This window comes from Oncorhynchus keta, chromosome 7 (genome assembly GCF_023373465.1).
Source record: "Oncorhynchus keta strain PuntledgeMale-10-30-2019 chromosome 7, Oket_V2, whole genome shotgun sequence".
In the NCBI taxonomy this organism is placed as follows: Eukaryota; Metazoa; Chordata; class Actinopteri; order Salmoniformes; family Salmonidae; genus Oncorhynchus; species Oncorhynchus keta.
In genome coordinates, this window is record NC_068427.1 from 32,866,505 (window position 1) to 32,886,218 (window position 19,714).

Genomic DNA, 19,714 nt, shown 5'->3' on the forward strand with positions numbered 1-19,714 from the left:
ATCAAATCCTGCTGTTCCATTCATTCCATACCAGACATTACTACTAGTCGACCTCCCTTCATTAGTCTCCATGAAAATATTCAAGCGTCTTTGGGTTTTTGAAAAGCTCTATATAAGTCCCATGTATTATTATTTTTACAACTTAGCTAACGGTGATGAACGTTGATTGTGTCTACAGAGGCTCCAGTGGTGGAGCTGGATCTCACTGTAAGGAATGGCGTAATGATCAGAGCTGGGGAGCCACTGATTCTGCCTGCCCTGGTCACTGGTAGACCTCCTCCAGACATCAAATGGACCAAAGATGATGGTCCACCGGACAAAAACCACGTCGAGATAGAAAATGTTGGAAAGGAAAGCATTCTCAGTATCAAGGCTGCCACAAGAAAGGATCCTGGCAAATACCAGATCAGTGCCAGGAACAACAGTGGAATCAAGTCTACATGGACAAGGGTTGAAGTCATGGGTACGTGTTTTGGATTCTGTATTAGCTATATGACATCACTAGAACATTTTGAGCATATTTCACATTTGGATGTACTTTGATGACGTAAAGCTAGGATTAGAGTTAGAGGATAGTTGGTTGAATAGTTTTTAATAGTTAGTGGAACATCTATAAACCAAAATAAATAAAAAGTCAAATCAAAATAATAATAATGTGTCACCTTACATGTTGTAGACTAGCACCCTGTCCAGGGGTGTTCTTCAAGCTGCCTCAGGCTCCTGCACTATGGGCCATTCTGGCTCAGACAAAGCTACGTACCAACACACATGTTGTTTTACTTGGATGTAACACTTTGACTTATCCTCTGTCAGATGTTCCCGGGCCTGTGCTGGACCTGAAGCCTGTGGTGGTAACCAGGAAGCTGATGATTCTGAACTGGTCCGATCCTGATGACGATGGCGGCAGTGATCTGACCGGCTTCATCATTGAGAGAAGGGATCCCAAGATGCACACATGGAGACAGCCCATAGAGACACCCTCATCTAAGTGTGAGATTGTGGGTATTGTTGAAGGGCAGGAGTACATCTTCCGGGTCGTAGCGAAGAACAAGTTTGGCTGTGGCCCTCCCGTTGATTTGGGCCCTATTGCTGCAGTGGATCCCAAAGGTAATGTCTATATATTGTTGCGTCATGATAATGTTTTCTGTGCAGGTCAGATCATTAATAGTCAATCACTATATTTTCATTGAAGCTCCACCAACTTCACCTGAGAGATTCCACTACACTGAGAGGACAAAGACTTCCATCAGCCTTGCCTGGAGGCCTCCCCGCAATGAAGGAGGCAGTCCAATCTTGGGCTACTTTGTCGAGAAGAAGAAGCACGATGCCCCAGCATTTGAGCCTTGTAACACAGAGATGTGCAAGGACCTCTTCATGACCGTCGAGAACCTTGAGGAGCTGTTTATGTATGAGTTCCGTGTCAAGGCTGTCAATTTAATTGGATCAAGTGAACCTGGAATTCCACTCACCATTGTCATTCAAGATGATGAACGTAAGTCCTCCTAGTTCTATGTTCTTGTTTTTTCCCCCATATGCTAAAATAGTAAACACATTGAATTTAATTTAATTTAATTGGACGGAAATTTAATTGAATAAACTTGTCACTGAGTTGCTCCTTCTATTTCAGTTCCTCCTACTGTGAGGATGTTAAAGACCTTCAAGGGAGATGCCATCACTGTCAAGAAGGGAGAGCCTATTGAAATCCCTGCTGAGGTGACTGGTCTTCCAATGCCCAAGGTTGAATGGTTGAAGGATGAGGTGATTATTGTGGAGCCCACTGAGACTCTGTTGATGGACACCAAGGAAATCAACAGAATGCAGTGCAATACCAAGCTCAGTATCCCTGCAGCAGCAAGACTGGACAAAGGCATCTTTACAGTGATCGCCTCCAACCGTCTTGGGTCGACTAGTCACACCATCAAGGTTAAGGTGTTAGGTAAGGGATCTGATATTATGTATATTTAGTGAATCAGTATAGACGAAGCAATTAGCTCACTTTTCTGCAAGAAAAATAACGTAACAATTAGCAAAAAGAAGGTATTGTAGTTGACTGACTGTTTTCTGACCTCTTTTTCATCTAATTGTTGTTCACAGACCGTCCTCTGCCACCTAGGAATGTGAATATTGGTAACATCAAGGCTGAGTCCTGCCATCTAACCTGGGACGCACCAGAGGACGATGGAGGAAGTGAGCTCACTAACTACATTGTTGAGAAGCTGGACATTCTTCCTGAGGAGGAACCTGAAGAAGAATATGAGGATTCTGAGGATGAGGAGCCTAAACCTAAGCCTGAGCCTAGACCCGTTCCTGTATGGACGGTGATCACCAACAGCATCATTGAGAAACGATTCGGGGTCAGTATATGTTTGAAAACATGAAACAGATTGATATAACATTTGGTAACATTTTAGTTCAAACCTGCCAGTATAATGCTTAATAACAGGCCTTAAGCATGTATGGTAGAGGTCTTCACTGCTCCACCTTTTCTGCTGTTTCCCTCACGCGGATTGGACCGGGTCTGGACCCGACCGGGGTCAGGTCTGGTTAGGCCTGTTCGGACCAGGTCTCTATCTTTTAAAAATGTATTTATTTAGGTCGGGTCCAGGTAGGAATGCCCCAGTTCATTTTCACATTTTTGGACATGTGAAGACTTTATAATGTCTTAAATGGAGGCATGTAACATGTTGTCTCAAATCGCATTTTATTTGTCACATGCGCCAAATCCAGCTAGTATACCGTGAAACGCTTGCTTACGGGCCCTTCCCAACGATGCAGAGTAAAAAATAAATATAGTAACACAAGAAGAATAAAATAAACAAGAATAGAGCTATATACAGGGAGTACCAGTACCAGATCAATGTGCAGAGGTACAAGGTATTTGAGGTAGATATGTACAGTACATGAACGCAGGATAAAGTGACTACTGTAGCAAAGTAACCTTTTACAGTAGTGGGCTAAATCATAGTCACACAAATCTACTTTTTCTTTGTAGTCTTAACAAATCTACTTGTCAGATATAGAGTTGAAATGTAATTCATTTTGTGTGCCTCCCTCACAGAAGACTAAAATATAAAACATACAAAACATACAAAACCGTTATAAACATATAAACACCCGATTTTCAGCGTTTTCTTTTAAATAATGTTTTTTAATTATGAAAAATATCAAAAGCATTACACCCTTGGCATCCCGGGTGGCGCAGTGGTTAAGGGTACTGCAGCGCCAGCTATGCCACCAGAGACCCTGGGTCCAGGCTCTGTTGTAACTGGCCGCGACCGGGAGGTCTGTGGGGCGACGCACAATTGGCCTAGCGTCGTCCGGGTTAGGGAGGGCTTGGCCGGTAGGGATATCCTTGTCTCATCGCGCACCAGCGACTGCTGTGGCGGGCTGGGCGCAGTGTACAGGAATTGTAGCGATGAGACAAGATAGTAGCTAACAATTGGATACCAAGAATTTGGGGAGAAAAAGGGGTGAAAATTCAACAACAAAAATTAAATAAAAAAAACATTACACCCATTAGGCCACTAGAGGGGGCGATTTGGTCATTTGACTTCAGGAAAGAGAGACAGAATAGTAGCACCAGCAAATGACGTGTGTGTAATGTGTGAACAGTATGAACAGTACCAGTCAAGAATTTGGACACACCATTCAAGGGTTTTTCTTTATTTTTTACTATTTCTACATCGTAGAATAATAGTGAAGACATCAAAACTATGCAATAACACATATGGAATCATCAATTCACACCAAAAGAAGTGTTAAACAAATCAAAATGTATTGTTTATTTGGGATTCTTCAAAGTATCCCTTTGCCCTTGATGACAGCTTCACTGTTATTCTACAATGTAGAATGGTACTGGTACTGGTACTGTATGTGTGGTTGTGTTGTGTTGTGTCGGTATGCTTGTCCGTGTGTGTGTGTGTGTGTGTGTGTGTGTGTGTGTGTGTGTGTGTGTGTGTGTGTGTGTGTGCGCATACACTGAGTGCACAAAACATTAGGAACACCTGCTCTTTCCATTACATAGACTGACCACATAGACTGACCAGGTGAATCCAGGTAAAAGTTATGATCCCTAATTGATGTAATTTGTTAGATAAGTGTAGATGAAGGGGAGGAGACAGGTTAAATAATGATTTTTAAGCCTTGAGACAATTGTGTGCCATTCAGAGGATGAATGGACAAGACAAAATATCTTTGAACGGGGTATGGTAGTAGGGGCCAGGCGCACCGGTTTGTGTCAAGAACTGCAATGCTGCTGGGTTTTTCACTCAACAGTTTCCTGTGTGTATCAAGAATGGTCCACCATCCAAAGGACATCCAGCCAACTTGGCATAACTGGAGGAAGCATTGAACTCAACACCAGCATCCCTGTGGAACACTTTCCAGTCAATGCCCCGACGAATTGAGGCTGTTCTGAGGGGAAAAGGGGGGCTGTACCTCAATATTAGCAAGGTGTTCTTAATGTTTTGTACACTCAGTATATGTAGTGTATGTGTGTGTGTCAATGAGTGTGTATATGGTATTACTGTATATATCGTCTAGTGATAGGGTCATCGGGGCAGCAGCGTAGCCTAGTGGTTAGAGCGTTGGAGCGTTAGAGCGTTGGACTAGTAACCGGAAGGTTGCGAGTTCAAACCCCCGAGCTGACAAGGTACAAATCTGTCGTTCTGCCCCTGAACAGGCAGTTAACCCACTGTTCCCAGGCCGTCATTGAAAATAAGAATATGTTCTTAACTGACTTGCCTGGTTAAATAAAGGTAAAATTAAATAAAAAAATAGGGTCAGTGCAGGATCTAGTCAATGCAGAGAGTTTGGGTACCATTAATTGACTATTTAGCAGTCTGGCTATTTAGCAGGCTTGGGAGTAGAAGCTGTCTCGGAGCCTGTTGGTCTGAGAGCCGATGCTGCGGTATCGTTTGTCGGACGATAGCAGAGTGAAAAGTCTATGGCTTTGTTGGCCAGAGTCATTGTCCATTTTTCAGGGCCTTCCTCTGACACCACCTGATATAGAGGTCAGTGCAGTTGCCATACAAAGCAGTGATGCAGCCAGTCAAGATGCTCTCTATGGTGCAGCTGTATAACTTTTTGAGGATCCTGTGTCAAATATTTTCAGCCTCTCTATATACTGTATATCAAAGGAAACAACAGTAACATATATTGCAATAGGTTGAGACAGTTTCATGAACGCTAAGAGTGGACTTCATTGAATCATTTAATAATTTACTAAATGTTTCCAAATGTCTTTTCAAAGGTTTGGAATCTGGAAACAGGTAGCCAGTGCCAGTTCAGAGTGAGAGCAGAGAACAGGTATGGACAGAGTGACGCCTGCGAGACAGAGGCCACCGTCATCAAGGATCTGTACGGACTCCCTGGTACTCCAGAGAAACCACAGATCGCAGAGCACACCAGGTCCTCCATGCTTGTGACATGGGACCCTCCACGAGACAACGGTGGATCCACTATCTCTGGCTACTGGCTAGAGAAGAGGGAGAAAGGTTCATCTTATTGGGCTCGGGTTAACAAGGCCCCGGTGACGAAGCGTGCTCCTAAGCGCTGGGAGTTCCAGGTTGTTCGTATGATCGAGGGGTCTGCGTATGAGTTCCGTGTCATGGCTGTCAATATTGCCGGTATTGGACCCCCCAGTGGACCTTCCGATCCTGCATACGCAGTGGACCCTCTTAGTAAGTATCATTCTCCCTTTTTCTACAGGTTACAAGAACACGACCATTCTTTTAGCTGCTTTGGAAATTGTTTAGAAGAATATGTCAGTATGTGCCCTATTGACAGACACAGGGTTGCCATGTAATAACCAGAGATGGTGACCTTGATATTTTCCCTCTGCCCCACAGTGAAACCCGGCATGCCAGCACCACCAGAGGTCGCAGACAAAACCAAGCACAGTGTCAGCCTCACATGGTCTCCACCTGAGAAAGACGGTGGAAGCTCCATCAAGGGTTACATCGTTGAGATCCAGGATGAAGCCTCTTCTGTTTGGAACAGAATCACTGATCTAGAGACTCTGCATGAGACCACTGAGATCACTGTCCCAAGTCTCAAAGAGCTGAAACACTACAAATTCAGAGTCACAGCCGTCAATGACATCGGCGAGTCTGACCCAAGTCCCAAGACAGAAGTCCTAATTGAGGACATACATGGTAATTAGACCTACTTATTCATCCATTTTGTAAAAATGAGTTTTTTTCAAGTCAGCAGTCAAGTTTTAAAGATGAACCACTTTCAGGAAAGCAAAAACCTTCATAGATGCATCATATGATACAGAACACATGCAAAACAAGTTTGACTGATGGAGAAAATACTAAAAGATCGTTTTGGAGTGAAGTTTTCCTTCAACCAGTATTCACAAGTTTATTGTTGTTTGTTTTAATGATGCCTTTTTATGTCACAGTGGAGCCGAAGATCCTTATCGATTGTGTTGTGGAAGATTTGCTGTGCGTCCGGGCTGGTCATTCCTTCAGAATCCCTGCCATTATCAAAGGGCGGCCCGTTCCTAAGGTGACCTGGGAATTCACTGGACCAGCAAAGACCCACAAGAAGAATCGGCTTCATGTCCTTCCAGTTGACTCAGAGGTAAGGCATAGTACAGATACAGCTACATCAAGTAGAGAGGAAGTAACACATAACCGTTGTTATAAGTAGTAAAATAATCATGTTGTCTGACCTTGATGTATAAATAGGCAGATTTGACCTTTCTTTACCAGGAGTAATGAGTTAATTTTCCTTTGTTTAGCTTGAATCTACTGATACTACCACAAACATCACTGTACCTGTGTGCTTGAGGACCCACTCTGGACGATACACCATCACAGCCAAGAACAAGGCTGGACAGAAACATGTCAACGTCAGAGTCAATGTTCTCGGTCAGTGATAAAAACGAGTGATCGAAAAGATAGACACCCTTACACTGTCAAAAACCTGGGGGAAAAATAGACAAAGGCTCATATCCAAATGTATATTATTTATTAGGACATAAAACATGAATGAGAAACACAACACGTATCCCATATAAGATGTATTAACGTCTGTTGGACTTCTGTTTTCAGACGTGCCTGGTGCTCCTAGAGTGCTCAAAGTAACCGACATCACCAGAGCTACTATGAGGCTGATCTGGAAACTGCCTGCTAACGACGGTGGCGAGAGGATCAAGAGTTACTTCATTGAGAAGAAGAATGTGACAGGAAAGGCCTGGACCATAGTAAACCAGTGCTGTTTCAGCCAGGCCTACGTTGTGGAGGGACTGCTGGAGGGACAGGAGTATGTGTTCCGTGTGCGGGCAGAGAACCGTCTGGGAATGGGACCTTTAACTGAGACCACTGAGCCTGCTCGGGCAAGAGACCCCATCTGTAAGTTTGAAATTAATGAATAACAAATTCAAATGTAGTAATCTTCATTTGGAACAAACGCTTCTGCTAAATGATATACAGTGTATATATATATATATATATATATATATATATATATATATATATATACATTACCGTTCAAAAGTTAGAGGTAAATAAATAAATCAGCCCTTTCCAGCTACTATAGTCATTTACAACATTAACAATGACTGCACTGTATTTATGATCAATTTGATGTTATTTTAATGGACAATTAAAAAAAATGTTCTTTCAAAAACAAGGACATTTCTAAGTGACCCCAAACTTTTGAACAGTAGTGTATATATAGTAATAATGCGTGATATGTACACATTAAAGTTTGTGAAACGTAGGTTACACAGTGTACACCTTACTAGTAAGTTCCCATTTATATTCCCATTTTCAGACATACCTGATCCCCCAACCCACGTCAAGATCAATCTGGTCACCAAGGATACAGTGACCCTGACATGGGTGCCACCTAAGAACAACGGTGGTTCTCCTGTGAAGCACTACATCATAGAGCGCTTGAGTTGGGACACCAGCGGCCCGGAGAAGGAGACATGGAAGCAGTGTAACAAGCGCAACGTTGAGGAAACCATTTTCATCATTGAAGATCTGAAAAATGGCGGAGAGTATGAGTTCCGCGTCAAGGCTGTGAACGAGGCTGGCCCAAGCAGATCGTCGGCCACCGCTGGACCAATCATCATCAAGGACCAGACATGTAAGTAAAAAGACCAGTTAAGAAAAAGAAAGTTAAAGACAGAAAGCACACTAAATTCGTTCTGAATGATTTTATGGGTAAGCCACCAGCATTTCAGCAGTAGTGTGTTCTTCAGGATGACAGCACATGTATGCTGTTGTAAATACTTCTCAATAAGAACCATTTTGTTTACAAAAAAATTGCTATGAAAATAAAAACGTTGAATGACTTGTACTGACTCCATCCTCCATTGTTTAGGTGCTCCTACCATTGAACTGAAGGAACAGATGGAAGGGGAAGAGGGACTAGACGTCCATATTGTGGCTAGGATCCATGGCTGTCCATTCCCCTCCCTCGTATGGCAGAAGGCTCCCATTGCCAAGCCTGAAGACAAGGCTGTAGTGCAATATGATCAGCATGTCAACAAACGGATCGTTGATAACAAATGTACCCTGCTGATCCAGCAGTCCAAGAGAGACGACAGCTCCCTTTACTCTATCACTGCTAGCAACAGTCTGGGAAAAGCCTCTAAGGACATCAAACTCACTGTCCTAGGTGAGGAACCTCTCTCTGAATGTATTTCTTTCTTTCTGTTTGGTTAGTCCTCTTGATTGTGTTGTAATATGACACCATTTCCTCCTTTTCTTCCTCAACTCAGGACGACCTGGCGTACCAGTCGGGCCGATTGAATTCAAAGAGGTGTTTGCCGAGAGGATAACACTTGCATGGAAACCACCTAGAGATGACGGTGGCTCCAAGGTGATAAACTATGTCATTGAGAAGCGTGAGGAAAACAGAAAGTCATGGGTGCACGTTTCCAATGATCCCAAAGAAGGCCTGTATACAGTTCAGAGGCTGACTGAGGGCCATGAGTATGAGTTCCGTGTCATGGCTCAGAACAAATATGGAGTTGGCCCACCGCTGTACAGCGAACATGAGAAAGCAAGGAATCTCTTCAGTAAGTTGAATCTACTATTGTATTATAAGTCAATGTCACCGTGGATATACAGTATTTCTTCTAACCAACTTCTAAATGGTTCCTCTCAACAGCTGTCCCTGGCCAAGTTGAGAAGCCCTTAGTGGAAGACGTGACTCTTGAGTCTATGGTGATCGTCTGGGGTGAGCCAAAATACGATGGTGGATCTCCAGTTAGTGGTTACTGGCTGGAGCGTAAAGAGACCACGGCTAAGCGCTGGATCAAAGTGAACCGCGCCCCTATCAGGGTCATGCCCCTGGGTCAGGAATATGAGATCACTGGTCTGCAGGAGGGAGCAATCTACCAGTTCCGTGTGACCACAATCAACGCAGCTGGAATGGGACTTCCCAGTGTCCCATCGGATCCTGTCCTTTCAAGAGACCCTATTAGTAAGTTAACGTATATAGGCTGCGTCCCAAATGGAATCCTATTCCTTATATAGTGCAGCATAAGGCCCTGGTCAAAAGTAGTGTAGTAAATAGGGAATTATGATTACTTTTGAGGGGCAGAAATATAGTTTTTCTTACATGGGAAAGGTGTATTTTTCTATTTTCAATGTACTATATAGCTATGTTGTTTCTATTGTTTGGCCTTCTGGCATTGTAAACGTCATGTTGTTTGTGTGTAGCTCTCCCCGGTACCCCAACCCCCAAAGTAACAGACTGGACCAAGTCAACAGTGGATCTGGAGTGGATTCCACCTTTGATTGATGGTGGATCTAAGGTCACTGGTTACTTTGTTGAATACATAGAAGAGGGAAAAGAAGCAGAAATAGAAAAGCAGAAGGCAGCGGAAGCAGACAAAGTAGGAGTAGTAAAACAGAAAAAAGTGAAGAAAATCATATTCGATGAAGACGGAAATGAAATATCAGAATCAGAAGAAGAAGAAGAGGTAGTAGGGATAAAAGACGGATGGGAAAAGGTAATTATCTAATACAATTATTTCTCAAACGTATTCTTTTACAAACTATTCTGATATTAAATGCAACAACCTGGTAAATTCAAGTCTAAATATATTCAAATAATATAACATTTAGTGTGTCAATGTTTGTAAAATCTTAATATTATTTTTTTTTTTCAGGCTAAAGACAAGGAGATTAGAGGCACTAAGTTTGTTGTGTCTGGACTGAAAGAGCTGGGAAGGTACAAGTTCAGAGTGAGGGCAGTGAATGCTGCTGGCGTCGGTGAGCCCGGTCAAGTGGCCGAAGTTATTGAATGCAAGGACAGAACAAGTAAGAGACAAGACAACTATGATATGATATACCGTTTGATTATCCATTTGTTAGTTCCATGAAAGGGCCTCTGTCCCAAATGGCACTCTATTCCCTGTATAGTGCACTACATAGGGAATAGGGTGGCAGTTGGGTTGTAGACATAGTGTATGCCATCTTAAACCAACACACACATATTATTTTAGTTGCCCCTGAAGTGGACTTGGATGCCTCAGTGAAGGAGAAGATTGTAGTCCATGCCGGTGGTACCATCCGCCTCCTGGCCCACGTGTCAGGCAAGCCGGCACCAGAGATCACATGGAGCAGAGATGACCAGCCTCTACCAGCAGAGGCTAAGGTTGAAACCACTTCAATCAGCTCTGCTCTGGTTATCAAAAACTGCAGACGCCATCACCAGGGTATATACACCCTGAGTGCAAAGAATGAAGGAGGGGAAAGGAAGAAGGCTGTCATTGTGGAGGTGTTGGGTAAGAAACAACTTTACTTCTTCTTCTCATTCAGTATATCTCAGGAGATATCCTGAGATACACATGTATCAAGTTTATGGGAGTAGGAGAGCTGATCCAGGATCAGCACGCCTACTCTGAGACGCTTTGTGAATACAGGCCCAAGAGTTGAATGGTATTGAAAACTTGTTTCACATGTGTTTCTCAGATGTTCCCGGCCCAGTTGGTCAGCCGTTCTCTGGTGTGAACCTCACCATTGACTCTTGCAAGTTGAACTGGTACTCCCCTGAAGACGACGGTGGCTCAGCCATCACCAACTACATAATTGAGAAGAGAGAGTCTGACCGCATGGGCTGGACAGCAGTCTCTTACACGGTCACCAGGCATAATGCTGTGGTCCAGGGTCTCATCGACGGAAAAGGATATTTCTTTAGAATCGCAGCTGAGAATATCATCGGAATGGGTCCATTTATTGAATCAGAACGACCAGTTCTCATCAAAGATCCTATTTGTGAGTTCCTGCCTAATACCCGTATGACAGCTTTCTAATTTGCTTTCTAAAATGTAACGTAAGTGTATACAAATCCAGCAATTATTTATAATATTCCATTGGGCCTGATAGGATGTTTTTGTCCTTTTTCCTTGCTAGCTGTTCCTGAGCGTCCTGAGGATCTAGAAATCACAGCCATCACCAAAGACTCCATCAGTTTGGCCTGGAGACCACCTAAGTACGATGGTGGTTCTGAGGTTACATGTTATGTGCTTGAAGCTCGTCTGATTGGAAAGGATAACTTCACTAAGATTGATACTGATGACACGCTGATGGATAGGAAGTTCACAAAGGGAGGTCTCAAAGAGAATTCCACCTATGAATTCCGTGTCATTGCTGTCAACGTGATTGGTCAGGGAAAGCACTCTTTCTGCACCAAGCCAATCCAGGTCAAGGAAGAACTTGGTAAGTGTTGAATAAGGGTTAGATAGTCATTCTAAATCTTTATAAATATATTGGTGACTGTTATTTCTTTTAAAAATAAAGTTGTAAAAAATAATGGAAAACATCCCTTCTTTGTTCTGCCATCCTCAGAGCCCCCAACGATCGACTTGGACTTCCGTGACAGACTGGTTGTGCGTGTGGGAGACGTGTGCACCCTCCAAGGCCGCTTCACTGGGAAGCCAGCACCTACAATAACATGGACAAAGAACGAGGAAGAGCTGAAAGCAGATGAGGAGGTCACAATGACCAACACTAGTAAAACACTGTGCTTGGCTATGCCCAAGGCTAAACGAGAACACAGCGGCAGATACCAGGTGGTGGTGGAGAACATTGTTGGCTTACGTAAAGGAATTTGCAGTCTCAGTGTTGTTGGTAAGTTGGTGAGGGTGTTCTTTGTTGTTCTTAATTGACAAACCTAATGTCACTTTTATTTAACCCTTATAATCAAAATATGTTTGATCATTGACTATTGATTGATCCATATCTGATAGATGATTAATGATAAAATGCTAATATTTTCTCTCAGATCGCCCCCAGCCTCCAGAGGGCCCAGTGGTCTTCAATGAGGTCTACAGGAACTACATGGTGATTTCTTGGAACCCTCCTCTGGATGATGGTGGATGTGCCATCTCCAACTACACCATTGAGAAGAGAGACACAAACAGAGACCTCTGGATGCCGGTGACAACAGCTTGCACCAGGACAACATGCAAAGTACCTAAGCTGATTGAGGGCAGAGAGTACATCATCAGAATCTGTGCTGTGAACATCCACGGCATCAGCAACCCACTGCTGTCTGCCGAGACAAAGGCTAAGGATGTCTTCAGTAAGCTATTAGATAAATACTGAGTAGATATAAGTTACGTCCATAAAACGGAACCCTATTCCTTATATAGTGCACTACTTTTGACAAGTAAGGAATAGGGTGCCATATGGGATGCAACCATACTATCTTTTGTCATGAATGCATTTTGCTTCAACTGATAAATTCTCTGTCCCATTGCAGAGGTGCCAAATGCTCCCAAACAGCCCATTGTGCAGGAGATCTATAAGGATCAAGCCCTTCTGACTTGGGAACCACCTGCTGATGGTGGGAAGCCCATCACTGGCTATGTCATTGAGAGGAAGGAGACCATGACTAATAGATGGACTCGCGCATCCGGAAAAGACCGCATCTTCCCCAAAGTGGAGTACTTTGTTCCAGACCTCCTCGAGGGCTGTGAATATGAGTTCCGTGTCATGGCTGAGAACGTTGTGGGTCTCGGTGACCCCAGCCCTCCATCAAAGCCCATATTTGCCAAAGATCCAATTGGTAAGTGACTATGCAAAAATAAATTAATACTTTACAAAATTTCTATCAAATTTAATCAACTGTTTCTTCCCTCAGTGCTTCCAAGCTCCCCCGTGCTGCCAGAAGCTGTAGATTGGACAAAAGAGTCTGTCTCACTGTCTTGGCAGCCACCAAAGGACTGTGGCAGGGGCAAGATCTTCGGCTATCTCGTTGAGTTCACTAAAGCTGGAGAGGAGTGGCAGAAGGTGAATCAGACTCCTGATTCCTGCCAAGAAACCAAGTTCAAGGTCATTAACCTGGAAGCGGGAGAATATTACAGATTCAGAGTAACTGCTGTGAACTTTGCTGGTGAATCTGAACCTGCATACACCACAGATCCAGTGAAGGCAGAAGACAGACTTGGTAATTTCACATATAAATATAATTTTCATAATTTGGGTAATTCATTATCATTGAAATAAAAAAACTGAATTATAACATATAGTTTTTCTACCCCCAAAAGAACATCCTGAATTGGATGTTGAACTGGGTATGCCTCGTGAGTTGAAAGCCATGGCCGGAACCCATATCAATCTAATTGCTGGAATCAAGGGAATTCCATTCCCCAAAGTCACATGGAAGAAGAACGACGAAGACGTCCCCACAAGAGTTGACATTGAGATCAATCCACTAGGATCCAAATTGGAGATGCGCTACTGTGTCCGTTCTGACTGTGGTGACTACACTCTGAACATTGAAAACTCATCTGGTTCGAAGACTGCCACATGCACAGTCCTCGTCCTGGGTAAGGGATTTTTCAATTCTGTCAGTAATAAATGAAGACAGATGTAAAGTGTTTAGCATGCTGGGTTGCTATAATTATGTTATTCTTTACTCTTTACACTATTAGACAAACCTGGTCCAATCCAGCACCTGAGGGTTTCAGAGGTGAGAAGCGATTCAGCCTATCTCTCCTGGAAAGACCCCGAGGACAATGGAGGAGCACGTCTTACCAACTTTGTTGTGGAGAAGAAAGATGTGGCAGCCGCACAGTGGGTGCCAGTGTGCTCTTCGTCTAAGAAACGAAGCATGATGGCCAAGCACTTGATGGAAGGAACATCGTATTTGTTCCGCGTTGCTGCTGAGAATCAGTTCGGCAGAAGTGAATACATTGAAACAACCAAAGCCGTCAAAGCCATGAATCCACTGTGTGAGTATCAATCAAACCAAATACATAAAGACCTATGGGTGTATTGTTATGTACGTGGTATCTTGATAACTAACTTGACATCTGTAATCTAATCGCATCCCATGTGGTCTATTTTCAGTCCCACCTGGTCCACCAAAGGACTTGCACCATGTAGATGTCGACAAGACGGAGGTCTGGCTTGTGTGGAACTGGCCTGACCGCAACGGAGGTAGCAACATCATAGGTTTCCTGGTTGAGTACCAAGAGGAAGGAGAGAGAGAGTGGGATGAATGGAACACCGTCAGCATCCCTGAGAGCCACATCACTGGCCTCGAGGAAGGAAAGACGTACAGATTCCGTGTGAGAGCGGAGAACGCTATCGGACTGAGTAGACCAGACACCACTGTCCCCGTCCTCTGCCAGGAGAAGCTTGGTGAGATTTGCTATATATTTACTTAATGGTTTGGTTTCTCCAACAGAGATTAATCCTAGTTGTATACTGAAAAGCAAGTTTAATAGAGATTCTCCATTGAAAATGATTCTTATTACAGGACTAAACTTAATCTGTGTCCAGGAAATTTGTAGACAACATAATTGCCATCATCAAACAAATTATAACAATTAACCTACATATTCTTCTCCATCTTTTCACAGTGGCTCCAATCGTTGAAGTTGAGGCCAAGCTGATCGAAGGGATCATTGTGAAATGTGGAAGCACTATCAGACTCCCCGCGATCATGAGAGGCATCCCTGCGCCTACTGCCAAATGGTCCATTGACGGAGCAGAAATTGTACCCGAAGGCGCAGTTAAGATTGAGAGTGACAACTATTCAACAGTTCTCAGCATCAATGAGTGTATGAGAACCAACAGTGGAACCTATATTCTCACAGTTTCCAACCCTGCAGGAACCAAGACTCTGGCTTTGAATGTGACCGTTCTTGATGTGCCCGCTGCTCCCATTGGACCAGTCAATGTCCTTGAGGTTACTCCTGAGTACATGCTTATTGACTGGCGTACTCCTAAGGATGATGGTGGAAGCCCTGTAACAGGTTACATTGTTGAGAAGAGAGAGGCTAAGAAGGAAACCTGGGGAGGTGTGAGCTCTGGTAGCACAGCAACAAAGCTTAAGATCCCTCGTTTGCAGAGCGGTGTTGAATATGTTGTGCGTATCCGTGCAGAGAACAAAATGGGTATCGGCGCTCCTCTTGAAAGTGCACCAACTGTCGCCCAACACACGTTTGAAGCCCCTGGCCATCCAGGCAAACCAAACACATGGGACATTGCAGAAGATGCTCTCACTGTTGGGTGGACCATGCCATTGTTTGATGGAGGCAGTCAAATCACTGGATATATAGTTGAGCGTAGACACAAAGGCGGTAAATGGATCCGTGTCAACACGACAACCTGTAAGGATCTCAGAATCAGAGTACTTGGTCTCTTTGAAGGAAATGAGTATGAGTTTAGAGTTTTTGCTGAAAATATTGCTGGTTTCAGTGGACCTTCTGCCATATCAGACCCAGCAAAACCATGTCGTCAAATTAAAGCTCCTGGACCTCCAGTTAACCCCAGAATCAAGGACTACAGTAAGGAAAATGCAGACCTAGTCTGGATTAAGCCCAACAAAGATGGAGGCAGTCCAATCATGGGCTACATTATTGAATTGCAGAAAGCTGGCGGAGAATGGGAGATCATCAACAAGGATGGTCACATTAAGCAGTGTGCTTACAGAGTTAAAGGCCTTGAAGAACACTCAGAGTACAGGTTCCGCATTAGTGCTGTAAATATGATTGGAGTTGGAGAGCCTAGAGAATGCCTTGGATCGGTGGTTGCCAAAGACATCATGATACCTCCAGAGATCGAGATGGATGCTACAAGCCGTGAGCGTTTGACTGTCCGAGTTGGACATAACATCAACATCATCGGTTACGTGAATGCCAGACCCGATCCAGAGATTATCTGGAAAAAGGGTGATAATGTTTTGGAAACCGCCAAGCACACAACACTAACTCAGAACTTGCCTGTTGTTCAACTGAGAATCAAAGAGGCAACCAGAGCAGACCATGGAATATATGTTTTGAAGGCTAACAACTACAGTGGTGAAGCCGAAGCTACAATAACTGTGAATGTGTTGGATAGACCTGGACACTGTCAGAATCTGAAGGCCACCTATGTGACCAAAGACTCTTGTATGGTGTCCTGGGAGAACCCTGTAGATAACGGAGGCTCTGAGATTACAAACTACATTGTTGAGTGCCGTGAACCCAGTTTGAGGCTTTGGTCAATGATCTCATCTGACTGCACTAACCGCATGGTTAAAGCCAAACTCATGGAGGGCCACGAGTATCTCTTCCGTGTTTGTGCTGTGAACAAATGCGGCCCTGGGCCCACAATTGAGACAAAACAACCAACCCTTGCCATCGATCCCATTAACAAGCCTGGTGAGCCAGAGAACTTCCACGTAACCGACGTGGGTAAGAACTTTGTCTTCTTGAAATGGAGGAGGCCAGACTATGATGGTGGAAGCCCCAACATTGGTTACGCTTTGGAGAGCAAAGAAGCAGGAGCGGCAGAATGGGTGCCATTACACGAGGATCTGATTACAAGTACATACTTCATGGCTGACAAGTGTGTGGAAAAACAAACCTATCAGTTCAGAGTGCAGACATGCAATGAAGGTGGAGAAAGTGACTGGGTGAAGACTGGTGATGTACTTGTTAAAGAGGAGATCCAGAAACCAGTGCTTGATATAAAGTTAGCTGGAGCCCTTGTGGTTAAAGCTGGAGAGTCTATCAGAATTGAGGCTGGACTCAGAGGAAAGCCTCAACCAGAGGTGAAGTGGGTGAAGGACAGGGCCACAGGAGATAACCCCAGAGTTAGTGTTGAAACGGGCACAGATTACTCTAAATTCCTTTTGACCAAATCCAAACGTACAGACACCGGAAAATATGTTGTTACTGCCACAAACTCTGCTGGAACCTTCACTGGATACGCAGTTGTTAATGTCTTGGATGTCCCAGGGCCTGTGAGAGACGTGAAGGTGTCTGGAATCGGAGTAGACAAATGTAGAGTTGCATGGGATCTCCCAGAAGATGAAGGTGGATGTGAAGTTGATAGCTATATCATTGAGAAATGTGAAACAAGAAGAATGGTCTGGTCCACATACTCTGCTTCACTTGTCACCAACTATTGCAATGTTACCCGACTAGTAGAAGGAAATGAGTACATCTTCCGCATCAGAGCAGAAAACAAGATGGGGACAGGTCCCGCAGTGGAGAGCAAACCTGTCACAGCTAGGACTCAGTTCAACAGACCTGGACCACCAGAATCACCAGAGATAACCAAGATCGGCAAGGAGGAAATGACAGTCGTATGGGCCCCACCAGAGAATGATGGTGGAAAGTCTATCACTGGTTATATCCTGGAAAGGAAAGAAAAGCGTGCTGTCAAATGGGTGCCATGCACAAAGAGTACCATCTCTGAGAGACGCATGAAAGTCAGCAACTTAATTCCCAACCACGACTATCAGTTCCGTGTCAAGGCTGAAAATGAAGTTGGACTGGGAGAGCCAAGCAAACCATGCAGACCAGTAGCAGCCAAAGATCCAATTGGTACAGCATTTATGTATTTTTGAGACATTGTATTATTAGTATTATTGGTTATTAATTTACCCTGTTGGCTGTACTAACATGCAGACGTTTTGTTTTCCTTGATTCCAGAGACTCCTGGTCCTCCAGGCAGTTTCAAGGTGATTGACAGCACCAAGACGTCCATTACTCTTGGGTGGGCCAAGCCTATCTATGATGGAGGTGCTCCTATCATTGGATACATGGTTGAAATGAGAGACAAACTTGAACCTAAACCGGAAGTGATTGAAGCTGAAGCTGTTCCTGAAGATAAACCTGCAGATGAAGCTAAGCCTGAAGGTGAAGCTAAGCCTGAAGCAGCAGCAGGAGAAGGTGAGGAAAAATATGAAGAGGAAGCTGAGGATGAAGCTACTGCAGTTGCAGCTAAAGCTAAAGCTGAAGCTAAACGTAAGGAGAAAGAAGAGGGCTGGAAGAAGTGTAACACCGGTGCTGGTGTGCTGGTGCACACAGAATTCACCATTCCAAACTTGAATGAGAAGCAGATGTATGAATTCAGAGTCTCTGCACAGAACCAGGTCGGCTGGGGTCGTCCTGCTACACTCAAAGAGGCTGTCAACCCCAAGGAGGTCCTCGGTAAATAAATACTTCTTGACATAGGCCTAGATGAAAACACATCCAGTTGTTATAGAACTGTAGCTTATAGCTAATATTGTATAATGATTTCTTTATGTCTGATGTATGTTCTCCCCCTTCTCTTACCCACTAACAGAGGCACCAGAGATTGACTTGGATGCCAGTCTAAGGAAGGGCTTCATTGTTAGAGCAGGCTGCCCCATCAGGCTCTTCGCTACTATCAGAGGAAGACCATCCCCCAAAGTCACCTGGAAGAAGCTCGGTGTTGATAACGTCGCCAGGAGAGGGCACGTAGATCAGATTGATACTATGTCCTTCCTTGTGATCCCTGAGAGCACTCGGGACGATTCCGGCAGATACTCTCTCACACTCTCCAACTCCGCTGGGGAGAAAGCTATATTTGTCCGTGTTAAAGTATTGGGTAAGTCACTGAGGTCTATCCTTTCACTTTTTATGTCAGTCTGTGGAATGACAGATTACTATTCACTGTGAAAGACTTTAAACAATAAAAAATGTATGTACATTTAATTCTTTACAATGTCAAATTAATGTTATTAGTTTGATTACAGTATAATTGTTTGTACTGTTTGATTACAGTATAATTGTTTGTACTGTTTGATTACAGTATAATTGTTTGTACTGTTTGATTACAGTATAATTGTTTGTACTGTTTGATTACAGTATAATTGTTTGTACTGTTTGATTACAGTATAATTGTTTGTACTGTTTGATTACAGTATAATTGTTTGTACTGTTTCATTACAGTATAATTGTTTGTACTGTTTCATTACAGTATAATTGTTTGTACTGTTTGATTACAGTATAATTGTTTGTACTGTTTGATTACAGTATAATTGTTTGTACTGTTTGATTACAGTATAATTGTTTGTACTGTTTGATTACAGTATAATTGTTTGTACTGTTTGATTACAGTATAATTGTTTGTACTGTTTCATTACAGTATAATTGTTTGTACTGTTTGATTACAGTATAATTGTTTGTACTGTTTGATTACAGTATAATTGTTTGTACTGTTTGATTACAGTATAATTGTTTGTACTGTTTGATTACAGTATAATTGTTTGTACTGTTTCATTACAGTATAATTGTTTGTACTGTTTCATTACAGTATAATTGTTTGTACTGTTTCATTACAGTATAATTGTTTGTACTGTTTCATTACAGTATAATTGTTTGTACTGTTTCATTACAGTATAATTGTTTGTACTGTTTGATTACAGTATAATTGTTTGTACTGTTTGATTACAGTATAATTGTTTGTACTGTTTGATTACAGTATAATTGTTT

At 43.2% G+C, this 19,714-nt stretch overlaps 1 protein-coding gene across 2 annotated transcripts in view; it reads left to right on the forward strand.

Annotated features, from left to right (window-relative positions):
- LOC118385847 (titin) overlaps nt 1-19,714 on the forward strand; it is a 181,846-nt gene that overhangs the window by 107,716 nt on the left and 54,416 nt on the right. For both annotated transcript variants that reach the window (XM_052522661.1, XM_052522662.1), the window contains 29 exons: nt 179-463; nt 814-1,107; nt 1,193-1,492; nt 1,628-1,936; nt 2,095-2,354; nt 5,252-5,681; nt 5,850-6,155; nt 6,407-6,588; nt 6,749-6,878; nt 7,062-7,361; nt 7,786-8,103; nt 8,341-8,637; nt 8,741-9,040; nt 9,133-9,447; nt 9,687-9,979; nt 10,139-10,289; nt 10,475-10,756; nt 10,944-11,246; nt 11,385-11,690; nt 11,820-12,101; nt 12,256-12,555; nt 12,736-13,041; nt 13,117-13,422; nt 13,523-13,804; nt 13,910-14,209; nt 14,328-14,621; nt 14,843-17,797; nt 17,906-18,406; nt 18,543-18,827. In XM_052522661.1, coding sequence (XP_052378621.1) covers nt 179-463; nt 814-1,107; nt 1,193-1,492; nt 1,628-1,936; nt 2,095-2,354; nt 5,252-5,681; nt 5,850-6,155; nt 6,407-6,588; nt 6,749-6,878; nt 7,062-7,361; nt 7,786-8,103; nt 8,341-8,637; nt 8,741-9,040; nt 9,133-9,447; nt 9,687-9,979; nt 10,139-10,289; nt 10,475-10,756; nt 10,944-11,246; nt 11,385-11,690; nt 11,820-12,101; nt 12,256-12,555; nt 12,736-13,041; nt 13,117-13,422; nt 13,523-13,804; nt 13,910-14,209; nt 14,328-14,621; nt 14,843-17,797; nt 17,906-18,406; nt 18,543-18,827 — 11,172 coding nt within the window. The remainder of the gene's footprint in view (nt 1-178; nt 464-813; nt 1,108-1,192; nt 1,493-1,627; nt 1,937-2,094; nt 2,355-5,251; nt 5,682-5,849; nt 6,156-6,406; nt 6,589-6,748; nt 6,879-7,061; nt 7,362-7,785; nt 8,104-8,340; nt 8,638-8,740; nt 9,041-9,132; nt 9,448-9,686; nt 9,980-10,138; nt 10,290-10,474; nt 10,757-10,943; nt 11,247-11,384; nt 11,691-11,819; nt 12,102-12,255; nt 12,556-12,735; nt 13,042-13,116; nt 13,423-13,522; nt 13,805-13,909; nt 14,210-14,327; nt 14,622-14,842; nt 17,798-17,905; nt 18,407-18,542; nt 18,828-19,714) is intronic.